Consider the following 12476-nt stretch of genomic DNA (forward strand, 5'->3'; position numbering starts at 1 on the left):
TGACACAAGACCCCCAAAACAGGCTTTCTACTCCGAGCTCCGACACGGCACGAGGCTACCAGGAGGGCAGAGGAAACGCTACAAGATGTCCTGAAAGCCTCCCTGAAAAAATGTGACATCTCTACCGATTCGTGGGAATCGCTTGCCTGAGACTGCCCAAAATGGAGAAGAACCATCCGCGAAGCTGCCAGCCAGGTTGAACAACGTCGACATGCCCAGGCACCAACCAAGTGCAAACAGCAGAAGGAGCTTTCGGAAACTCAAGCATCCCATTCATTTGTTTCACCAAACACCACCTGCCCCACCTGTGGCAGAGTGTGTGCATCCAGAATTGGATTATTCAGTTGCTTCAGGACCCACCACCCTGGAGTGGAAGAAAGTCATCCTCGTTCCCGAGGGACCGCCTAAGAAGAACGATTCCCTGGACTTTTTACGATTCGTTCCATGATCGTAACCCAGTAAATGACAACTGACACATTCAGGAGACTTTGCCTTACCAACCTTGTTGACTGTGGCATCCTGATTAGTGAAAAAACCCAACAATGTGGTTTACCTAGCTTTAAAAGAAAGACTTCCATGTAGTGCCTTTCACAACCAATGGATGTCTCCAAGCGCTTTGCCGCCAATAAATTACTTTTAAAGTGTAGTGTTACGACCAGGTGAGAAAGAGGTCTAGGGGTTCCCTTTCAACCTTCACCTGGTCTGACTGTAACAGTGTTTTAATGTTAAATTCATTGTGTCTTGAGCTCCCCCTTGGTGAATCCTTGTCCACCGCTTTCCAATTATAAGGCAAAGAAATTAGCACAAACAGGCTATCTTAGGTTTAAAAAAGAAAGGTGAAATGTATGAAAACTTAAACTCTAATTTGGTTAACGCCTGCGGATACACAACGCGCCCACGCTCGCATGCATACGCGATACATACATGCAGACAGGGATAGTAAAGAAGAAAAATAAAGTGGAGAGGTTTGAGGCAATATCTGAAGAGTTTCTTGTTACTGTGCTTCGAGCTCACTGTAAAGTCCTTTTGTAGGTAGTTCTTGCTTGTAGATAATTCTTGCTTTTCGTTGGGGCCCAGTATTCTTTTTAAACCTTGTTCACTGTAGGAGACTTTTCTCTCTTGGGGTTCATGTGTCTTCAGTGGATTCCAAAGCTAGTGAGAAGGTGGGAGCAGACAGGAGAGAGATGTTCTCGAGCCAGGAGCTTTCTGTCTTCAAACACTGTTTCTCCAATTTAAACACTCAGTTCAAAACTCTACAACATCAAAACTGGTCTGACTACGTCCATTCTGTGTAGTGGGAGCAGGGACTGGTTCCTTTCTTCCAACACTATCTGCTAGTATGCAAAAAATGTCTTTCCAGCTAGGGGCCTGGCAGTTCCTTGTAATAGGCCCTCTTCTTCCCAGCAACAAATTGAAGTTTAATGTCCATGTGGTGAAATTAATGTGCCTCATTCGTGGCAGGTGGGGGCCTGCATGACAGTAGTCACTGTTCTGAAATAGGAAAGGCGGCAGCTAATTCACATACAGCAAGCTCCCATAAACAACAATGAGATAATGATCAGATAATCTGTTTTTGTGATGCTGATTGAGGGATAAATATTGGCCAGGACACCGGGGATAATTCCCTTGTTGTTCTTCGACGTAATGTCATGGGATCTTTTGCGTCCACCTGAAGAGCAGACAGGATCTAGGTTTAATGTCTTCATTCAAAAAATACTTTGATAGAATTCAGACAGGCTGTTGTTTAACATTAAGGTTTAAAGCAGCAGGGATTTAAGGTTAAATTTCAAAGTGATAAGAAATTAGTTGGCAGATAAGAAGCAGTGTGTGCTTGTTCAGGGAATGAAGTTCAAATGGGAGTGCTCCCCAGTTGTTCCAGGCATTGATATTTGGATTCTTACTGTGTCTGATTTACATAAACAACTTGGGGTTCAGAAGCTCAATGCAAATTCATGAAATTTGCAGATGATTCCAAGCTAGAAGGAACAGTTGAATCTGAAGAGACAGCTCATGATATAGACCATGAAATAGAAGTGTATGTGTGAACGAAATAGTGACTATTGAAGTTTTAAGATTGATGTGTGTAAACTGCTGCTCACAGAAATAAATACTCCTTGAATTATGTTGAAAGAGATGTAGGGGTGTTAATAGTCAATGCAGTAAATATGCTCGATCAATATAAAGTAGCAAACAAGCAAATGTAATCCTGAATTTAAAGTACAATATGAATCAAAAGAAGTTCTGCTTAAAATGTTCAGTGCCTTGGCAAAACCATGCCAGCAGTACTTTGTCCATTTGGTGGTTACTGTGCCACAAGGGGGTGACATTCAAGACTCAAAAAAGTGATCAATTGGTAAAACTGGGGAAATTGGTCTTTTCAACCTTGAAAGAAAGTGACAGATGCATTCCTAGTAATGTGTAAGTTGTTGAATATTTGAAAGAAGATGAATCCAGTACTCTACTTCAAATTAAAATTCAAAAGGACTAGGGAAGTTGCAAGCTAATGAAAGGAAAATTTTGGGTTGATTATGGGAAGCTTGCCACACGTTGGCCTGGTTTTATTTGGGTGACCGGAGTCTCGGCTGCTGGCTAAAGCACCGGTGGAGCTCTGCGTCGCCTCCTCTGGGGAAGACCTGCTGCATTACTTGCTAATTGGACACTTTAGTGGACAGCAGTGAACCTTCCCTGGGATTAAGGACTACAATCAGAGACTGGCAGCTCTTTAACTGAGCAGCGCCATTGCAAAGGCGGTGACTGCAGCCAGTAATGTACTCAAGGAGGCACTGGGCTCAGGCCAGATGCGGGTCAGGGCAGGAGGGGTTTCACGGGGTGGAGGTCCCGGGGAGGGATTTCGGCAGCAAGTGCAGGGGTTGGCTCTCAGCAGATCCCCGTCTTCCTGATGCCGGGTCCCTTGGTCAAGCATTAAGTACCTTTTAGCAGCATTAATTGCCCACTTAAGGGCCTCAATTGGAGGCAGGGCAGAAAGGCCATCCATGGGCCTTCCCACCCGGATTTAGTTTGGGTGGAGGCGGGAAGATGTCGCGTGCTCAAAGTTGCTGTGGGGGAGTGCATAAAACTTCCCCCATTATGTGAATGAAGAACTACAACAAGCTTCAAAAAGTGGGATGTAGGAGGGGAAAGAAAGAAAGGATTGGAGGGAAGGAGAAGCAAACTAATGGTATATATGCATGATGCATGGTTTGATTCTGACTTAATGTTTTGTTCTTTGCCTTATAGATAAATGGATTTCGGAGCTATGTTGATCTTTATGTAAAAGATAAATTGGATGAAACTGGCATTGCACTAAAGGTGGTTCATGAATCTGCGAGTGATCGATGGGAAGTTTGCCTGACCATGAGTGAGAAAGGCTTCCAGCAAATCAGCTTTGTAAATAGCATTGCTACCACAAAGGTTGGTATTTTATGCATGCATTCAACCATTGCTTTTTGAATGTAAAAGAAACTTCGTTCATGTACATATTTTTTTCTTTGCATGTTAGAAGTATAAAGTTTCTGAATTTAACAGAGATCTTACTTTCACAGGGTGGTAGACATGCTGATTATGTAGTTGATCAGATTGTTAGTAAACTGATTGAGGTTGTGAAAAAGAAGAACAAAGCTGGAGTATCAGTGAAACCTTTTCAGGTTAGTTTTTAGCAGAATTGTACTTAAAACTTTACATGAGAAAATATGTCATTAATTTAGGAAGAAGATAAATATATGTGTATTCTCCTTTTACATAGGTAAAAAATCATATATGGGTCTTTGTCAACTGTCTGATTGAAAACCCAACATTTGATTCTCAAACAAAGGAAAATATGACTCTTCAACCTAAGAACTTTGGGTCCAAGTGTGTCCTTTCTGAGAGATTCTTCAAAGCGGTTTGTATTTCAATGTTAATGCATCAATATTTGCAATTTTATATTAGTAATTTGCTTGTAGACATGGATGGCACTGGGAAACCCAGCAGGTCAAAGGAAGGAAGATGGGTGGTTCCATTGGATAAATGCCTTTACAGCACTGTTTGTGATTAGGAGGAGGAAGAGTGTTTCTTCCAGGCCCAACAAGTAAACCCTGTTTAAACCACCCACCACCCCCACAATCTCACCCCATATCCCATCATTGACCCTTGCCCGCCTCTCCCCTCAGAATCACTGAGCCCTGATATTCTTTGACCCACCCCACCACCACCCACTGAACTGAGCCCTCTTCCCATACGATCTCTGGCTATCCCTCCACCACATGCCCCCATCATGAACATCCCGGCCCCTCCAACCACGCTACTGACTGCTGGCCCCACCATCCTGCATACTGTACCCACAATAACTGTGCAACGTACCTGATCCTCAGCTGCGGCCCTTTCTGTAGAACTTCCCCATCTCTCAGTTAGCCTGTCTTCTGGCTGGGAAATCTGTTATATTAAAAAGAACCACATACATCATGGAGTTAAATCTCCACCACAGCTCCGAAACCCCGACCAATGAATATTGGGACTCGGGTGGACATAGGTAAGTAGAAATCTTTTCCTGACTGGATGTTTTTAAAGCAGAGAGGTTGTTCTGAAAATCTAATAGCAATCTATTGGGAATGGTAGTCGAACATATGTCACGTAAGTATGAGAAAAGGCCATTCAGACCATCTGCTTTGTTCTATAAATATGGCTGTTTTTCAGGAACTGACCAGTTTATCCCCTGTTTTTGTTGCCAAATCAATTTTTACTGCATTCCATATTTCTATATTTTGTTGAATCTAGCTACATTCTGAATGCATTTGAATGTTGTCATCATCCAGGAGTACTTGAGTGCATGAGCAAAGTCAAGAGTGGGGAAAGGCTCCACCTATCTTTCATAAAAGAACATCGATTCCTTCTGTTCATATCTGGAAAACTGATGTTTTTTGCTCTGACCTTTACATGTTACCCTAAGCTTGCATTTCTTTGTTTTCCTGACTTGGATGAAGTTAGTAGGGAATGGTTTACATTTCTTCTACTCCCTGGGATTGGGCTTGTTGACATAAGAGTGCATCATTTTCCACCCCATTCCCACTGATGTCTGTGATTCTGCCATTTTGTTTGTGGCTTTGAAATGGGTATCCCAGGCACCTGCTGGAAACAGATGGGATCCTTATTAGCTCGTGCAAATCAGGGTCATATATCGTCAGTTGGAGCCCCATTAAATTTTGAAGTACTGATGCATGGAACATGCACCATCCTTGCTCTGTCCATTGGTATTTGGCTTTGAATGGCCTAACTATTGGCTTTTATAAGCTGCTCAGAAAATGTTTAAAACTGGTTTATAAGTGATTTTTGTAGGGTCAGGATGACCATTAATGCTCGCATGATGACTGATCTTCCACAGTCCTCCCTTGAGTTTGCCTCCCCCCACTTAACCTACCTGGACTTGGGTGACCAAAGCCAAAGTTTTGGTTCCAGCCATAAACTCCACTCCCTTGCCACTGACTCTATCTCACTCCCCAGTTAATCAAGCAAACTGAAATAGGTCCTGGAATCTATTGTGTCTTGCTCTACTCAGTTTAGTTTCAACTCCATAGCCTAACTCCTGTCTCCAGCATCACATTATCAGCCCCAGTCCCAGTGAAATTCTCTTGAACTCTATTTTTCCAACCTCCTCCTTGACAAGCTCACACCCTTTCACCCCAATAAACTCCAATTTGTCTGAGGTTCAGCCACTCACCCTGTCCACCCCTATCTCCCACTCATCTATCATACCTCTCTTCGCTGACCTACGTTGGATCTCTGGCACCCTCTCCCAAGACATTGAGCTTCAAAACTTCATCCTCAAATCTCCCCATAGCGTTGTGCCCCTTTCCCTTCCCTATCCTTGTGTCCTCCTCCTCTATCTTGCCATGTCTGTTTCTCTCTCTCTCTCCCTCCCCCACCCCCTTTACTCAGTATTGGAAGCAGCTTCAGCTCTACTCTCAAACTCCCACTGTAATCCTCTCTATCTCACTTTTCTTGGGTTTTAAAAAAGCCTCCTTAGAACCCATCTCTCTGACCAAACTTTTGGTTTCTTCTACTAAATCTCCCACCATAGCTAGGTGTCAGTTCCTATCTCTAGGATGATTTTCTGCATTAAAAACACTATATAAATGCCAGCTTCTGATGTGCTAGAAATCTGTTTTGGGGTTTCTTAAGAGTTTGGTATTCTTTGATTTCATTGCATTTTGTATTGTTTAAATGAAATTGATGTTTTTGCATCAAGATTGTCTTTTTCACACAGTTTAAAGGGAATAAAAATTTCTTTGGGTCCTTCCAGGCAAATAACTGTGGCATTGTTGAAAGTATCCTAAATTGGGTTAAATTTAAAGCCCAGACCCAACTGAACAAGAAGTGTTCCTCAGTAAAACACAGCAAAATCAAAGGCATTCCAAAACTGGATGATGCCAATGATGCAGGTACAGTAAGTGTTTTTGCTTTCATATTTACTAGAATAGAGATGACCTAAGCTACCTTTTATAACCTTGGTTTAAAAAATAGAATGGTTGGTTTCTATTATGATCATTAGTGAAAGCTTGTTTCATGATTGGAACTACAGTAGTTGCCAAAAGCTCACTCATATTTGAGTGTAATTTTTTAATATAAGTTTAATATCAGTCTTTAATAAGTAATCTATGCAAGTTAAAGAAAATGTATATATTTCTGAAACAGGTGGCAGACATTCTTCAGACTGTACATTGATTCTGACTGAAGGAGATTCAGCCAAATCTTTGGCTGTGTCAGGTCTGGCAGTCATTGGGCGTGATAGATATGGTGTGTTCCCACTGAGGGGTAAAATTCTCAATGTTCGAGAAGCTTCACACAAACAGGTATGACTGTATAGAGTTGATGGAATCTTAGCAATTTCTATTGCATTACACTTTTACACTTTGAATGAAAGATTTGTCTTTTTGGCACTCTGACAGATAGAATCCCTTTCATGTAAAACAACTGAATAAAGCTGTTGAGACATAACCGCAAAATGACAGTTCTGGTGAGATATTATCAGAATATTAATTAAGAAATAAGTGGAAATTGTGTATATGTGTCTTATATGTTGGGAGATGTGTGTGCACATTAAGCAGTGTTTTTTTTTGGATGGTTTCTATCTTGATGTTATTTTGCTTCTCATCAAAGATTTCTCTCGTGGGTCACTCCTCACTCCCTATACCTTTTGAGAACATGCATCCCAGCTTTGAGAGCCATGTAACTTTTCAGTAATGCATCCACATCAACTGAAGAGAAACTTATATTATTTATTGGCTTTATGTTATTCCTTGATAGGATCTCAGTTGTCGTCAGTAAGTGAATAGAGCATCACACCTGCAGGCTTCGTAAATTTAAAACCACTGTGAAAATTTACTCAGCATAAAGGCAAAAAAAACAAATAATGGAAGTAGATTTTTCCAATCTACGCCATCAAAACCGTCTCTAATTTTGTGAACGCCTCATATCTTTTTGCATTTTTGTTCTGATGAAATGGGCACCAGATTTTCTATTCTTTCCTCGTAACTAAAGCTTGTCATACTTGGTACCACATCATTTAATTTTTACTCATGTGATCCTTCCTAGAGTACCTAAAACTGTTTCTTAATATTTTCACGACTACCAGGAGACTTCTAATCTAAACTATTTTTAGGAAATTTCAAACTGGCTCTCCAATTCAAACAGAATTATTTTTTTTAAATCACAGAATAGAATTATAGAAACTCAGTAGTTTGATTGTTGCCCATTCAAATTTTAAACAAATTGTTAGTCATATTTAAACTGAATTAAAAGCATGGCTTTATTAAATTTGGATTCTTGGGCCTGTAACCAACAAAACTTGCCACATTGTGTCAAGTCTGGTAAAGGATTCTGAACTGCAATAGATATTTAGAAAATGACCATGAGTGGTTTTAGAGGAATATTCAGCAAACAAAAACTAGGCATAAAACTTGATTTTGTTGCATTACTTGCCCCTCTCCCTTTGATCTTGATGTTTGTAAGTATCACTGATGTGGCGCTTGTGATGATCAAAACTATATTCATTCCTGATATTGACACTCCTGTTGTAGAAACCAATACTTTGTTGTATAACCACCTTGTATCCTCATCAGCAATGCCTCATTGCAACAGACAGGTTGATCGTAAAGGACTGTGATGAGAACATACCATAACTGGTAATTCATATAGAGTTGTAGCTTCTTTAGTACTGAGACAACACATCAACATTATTGTTCATTTGCACAGAAAGCCATGAGTTATGTTTATTTGCTTGGGACTTAGATAAACAACTGAGTGTTTCCCCCTCCCAGAATCATTTATTTAGTTCAGTACTGTCTCTGCATCAGTATATATGATGAACACATACAAATAATCATGGGAAGCTAGTATGGGTTTTGCACAGGTATACCTGTCTCAGCATAACAGGTGCAATTAATTCTTTGCACTAAATCGCACCTACCAAACATCCTCCTTCAGGTCTAGAATCGTGAGATACTTGGGGCAGAATTTTATTCTGCCCTTGGAGGTAGGCACGGTGGCAGGGGGGCAAACAAAATAGTGGAGGCTGCTTACTTGTTTCAAACTCCAGATAAGTTTGATTGGCTTGCTTTTTGAGGATTCTAAACTTTTGGGAATAGGCTTCGGGTCCTAATTCATATGTCCTGAGGATAGCATTTTTGGTCAGTTAATAATTTGATGAACTCTCATCTGGCAACAAGGAATAAACCTCATGGGCTTTTCCAATTAGTTTGCTTTTCAGTAAGAGAGACCAGGTCTCAGCTGGCCATTTTAGCTGCCTTACCAGTTTCTCTAAAGACATAAAAAATTCTTCCACATCTTCCTCATTGAATTTTGGAATTAATTGAGTGAGTTTTCACAATCTTGTACCCAGCCCTGAATTCTGCTCCTCCATATTGGCCATGCTTTCACTGGGGTTACTCTGTAGCCCCCTAGTTAACTCAAGCCGCTTCAGCTCTCTCTCCTCGCATTCTTTCTGGGATATTCCTTCTCTCTCTCTCCTTCCTTTCATTCTATTCACCTTCCTATTGGAAGGCTCTCTCTTTCTCTTCCCATTCCTTCTGGAAGGCTCTCTCTTCCTCCCTCTCCTGCCTCTCTCTCTTTCCTGTTTCTCTCTTTTTCCTCTATTTCAAGTTTCCTTAGTTCCAATTGTAACTTTGCTAGCAGTACTCTCTGTGGGTCTGCTTCTAGCCCTGCTTCTGCTTCTTCAGATTCAAGGGAAAAATGGTTGGCTACTAGCCTTAGCAGTTCAGACTTCCTAGCCTTGCCACGTACGGTGATCCCACACTACTCAGCTATTTTTCTCAACTCCTCCATAGACAGTGCTTTTAACTTATCCCAAGTTACGTCACCCTGGCTTGGAGAGCTATTTGCTTCAGTTGCAGACATGTTTAGTATTCAATCACACACAACCACAAGAAAACCTGCATTGAAATTTTGATCTTTTTGATTTGGGAACAATTTGGCTTCCCACTTCCAATTTCATTTGTTTGTCTGTGGGTAAAATCCCGGACGAGCCCCCAGATTTCTGTTACGACCAGGTGAGAAAGATATCTAGGGGTCTGTTACTATCTTCATCTGGTCTTATTGCACCAGGGTTTAATTTTAAACACACTGTGTTTTGAGCTCCCCTTCATGAATCCTTGTTCACAGCTTTCCAATTATGAGACAAAGAAACCAATTCACACAGGTTTTCTGAGGTTTAAAGATGAAAGATGAAATTTTATTGTTACTTAAACTTAAACTCATGCTGTTCACGCCTATGGGTATACGACGCGCCCATGCTATATTGCACATACATGCAAATAGGGACAGAAAAGAGGGGAGAAAAATAAGGTAGAGAACGGTTTGAGGCAGTACCAGAAAAGTTTCTTGTTTGCTGTGCTTCAGGCTGACTTGATTGTAGGTAGTCTTGATGTTCATCAGGGCCCAGTTTTGTTCTTAAACCTTGATCACGTAGAAGACTTTTCTCTCTTTGAGGTTCACTTGTTTTTACAAGATTCAGTTCCGTGGGAAAGAGATGGAGGCAGGCAGACAGGAGAGGGTTCTGCTTCAGTTCCAGGAGCACACGGCTTTCTGAATTCAAATCCCTTGTTGGAAGTTCAAATCTCAACAGTCATGTGACTAAAACTGGACGGATCACTTCTTCTGTGTTTGTGGATTCTGCTATCTTAGCAGTCAACCTGGAATGCTAACTTCCCCCACCTTCAACATCCGGTAATCAAAAGTCCATTGTTGGTTGAATGGGTCAGGGCATGGTCCTTTGTCCCTTGTTCCAACTCTGCTAGTTACTATGCAAATGTCTTTCCAGTCAGGAGCTTGCAATTTTAAGTTTTAATGTTCATGCGGCAAAATCATGTGTCCCTCAGTCTTGGCCGGTGGGGGGGGGGGGGTTTGCCTGACACTAGCATCGCCTGTACTGGCTTTATGTATAATTGTGCACTTTTCTGTTTTTTTTTAAACTCCTTCACACCCAGTGACAAATTCCCTCACACTGTGTGGTACGGGTATGTGTAATGGTGCACTGTGTTTGAAATAGGCTGTGTCTATTTGCCACACAAGTAGGCAGGACCAGATTTCTGATTGATCCCTTTAGCGGACCAGACACACCCAACAGTTTATCTGGAATGTGTAATTCATTGTTCTCTGCAGTGTCTAATTTGATCCAGTCGTTGGGTAAACTACAGAGTTCAAACAGGCATAGTCGTAACACTACAGCTTTAAGACAACAGACAGAGTTCATGCTGCCAAGTTTGGAGAGTATGAAGTGCTTACGCTGCTGAGTTGGAAGTGCAGAACGCTCAGGTTGCTGTGTTCAGGTTAGGAGGGGTAAGGTCATGAGAGATTTCGACATGAGGGTGAGAATTTTAAAATTTAAGTTGTTCATGGACCAGTGTAGATCAGTGAGCCCTTGGTGATGGGTGAACAGGACTTATTGTGAGTTAGGAAATGTGCAGCAGAGTTTTGGATGAGCTTAAGGTCAGGAGAACATTGTAATACTAGAGTCTGACACATAACACAGAAATGTTATGTAATGCATGTTGGTAGTACCAACACTAAATGGGTTGGCATCCTTCCATCTACAAAAGATGATGGACATGCAGCAAACAATATATTTAGGTGGGGTGTCTTCTCTTGGTGCACTTTTGTTGATGGCTGTGAAGATCAATCCTTGAGAGGTTGGTTCTGCCACACATGCTGCATGTGAAGCTGCCAGGTGGTGCTGTGAGTTGTTGTTTTTGACGTTGACACCTGTTGCCAAGTTGCTGTAGCAATTGGTCGTCGTGGTAGTGCACATCAGTCCACAGGATGTGTCGCCATTTCCCTCTTTCGCCAGCTAGTGACTCCCAGTTGTGATAGTTGACATTCAGGGCCATTGTGCCGCGCTTGCAAACATCCTTGAAGTGGAGCTTTGGGCGCTTCACTGGTCGTCTGGTCCCGGCTACCTCACCATATGGAAGGTCCTTGGGTATGCGACCATCTTCCATCCTGCGTCCGATCCACCAAAGTGGCGATTGTTTAATTATTGCCAACACAATTGGGAGCTCTGCCTTTGCGAGGACTGCCGCATTTATGATTTTTGTCCTGCCAGGATATATCTGTAATGCGCTGCAGACAGCAAAGGTGGAAATTGTTAAGCTTCTTTCCTGGTAGCTGTAAGTTGCCCATGGCCTTATAAACCATGAGCTTGGTCCTAAGGGTCAGCTTGGTGTTATTCCATGAGCGTTTTGCAAGTTGGCCAAAGGTGGTAGCTGCTTTCTCTGTGCGTGTATCGAACTCTGCATCAAGGGACAGATCATCTGTCACTGTGGACCCAAGGTAGCAGAATTTGCTAGCCATTTCCATTGGGGTGTTACTTATTGTGATCAGGGGCAGAGATGCAACACCTTGTCCTATGACCATGGTTTTTTTGACGCTTACCGAATATGTTCTCATTTTTAAGACACATTCATTCTTGGAATGCAGGCAAGGCCAGCATTTATTGCTCATCCTTAGTTGCCCTTGAGGAGGTGGCAGTGAGCTGCCTTCTTGAACCACTGCAGTCTGTGTGGTGGAGGTGGCCCCACATTGCTATTAAGTAGAGAGTTCTAGAATTTTACCCAACAACTATGAAGAAATGACAATATGTATCCAGCTCAGAATGACATGACTTGGAGGAGAATTTGGAGGTGGTGGTGTTCCTGTGTGCCTGCTGCCCTTGTCCTTCTAGCTGGTCAAGGCCATGGGTTTGGGAAATGCTGTCGAAGAAGCCTTGGCAAGTTGTTGAAGTGCATCTTGTAGATGGTGCACATTGCAGCCATTGTGCACCAGTGGTGAAGGGAGTGAATGTTTAAGGTGGTGGGTGCTGTTCAACATGCTGCTTTGCCCTGGATGATGTTGAGTCTCTTATTGGACCTGCAGTCTCCAAGCAAGTGAGAGTGTTCCATCACAGTCCTGACTTGTGCCTTGTAGATAGTAGACAGAGTTAAGGGTGTCAA

At 42.1% G+C, this 12476-nt stretch overlaps 1 protein-coding gene across 2 annotated transcripts in view; it reads left to right on the forward strand.

Annotated features, from left to right (window-relative positions):
* The window catches only part of top2b (DNA topoisomerase II beta), a 251137-nt gene that overhangs the window by 97747 nt on the left and 140914 nt on the right, over positions 1–12476 (forward strand). For both annotated transcript variants that reach the window (XM_068059910.1, XM_068059917.1), the window contains exons 8-12: positions 3238–3411; positions 3543–3644; positions 3743–3880; positions 6275–6413; positions 6667–6824. In XM_068059910.1, coding sequence (XP_067916011.1) covers positions 3238–3411; positions 3543–3644; positions 3743–3880; positions 6275–6413; positions 6667–6824 — 711 coding nt within the window. The remainder of the gene's footprint in view (positions 1–3237; positions 3412–3542; positions 3645–3742; positions 3881–6274; positions 6414–6666; positions 6825–12476) is intronic.

This window comes from Heterodontus francisci, chromosome 2, assembly GCF_036365525.1.
Source record: "Heterodontus francisci isolate sHetFra1 chromosome 2, sHetFra1.hap1, whole genome shotgun sequence".
NCBI lineage: Eukaryota > Metazoa > Chordata > Chondrichthyes > Heterodontiformes > Heterodontidae > Heterodontus > Heterodontus francisci.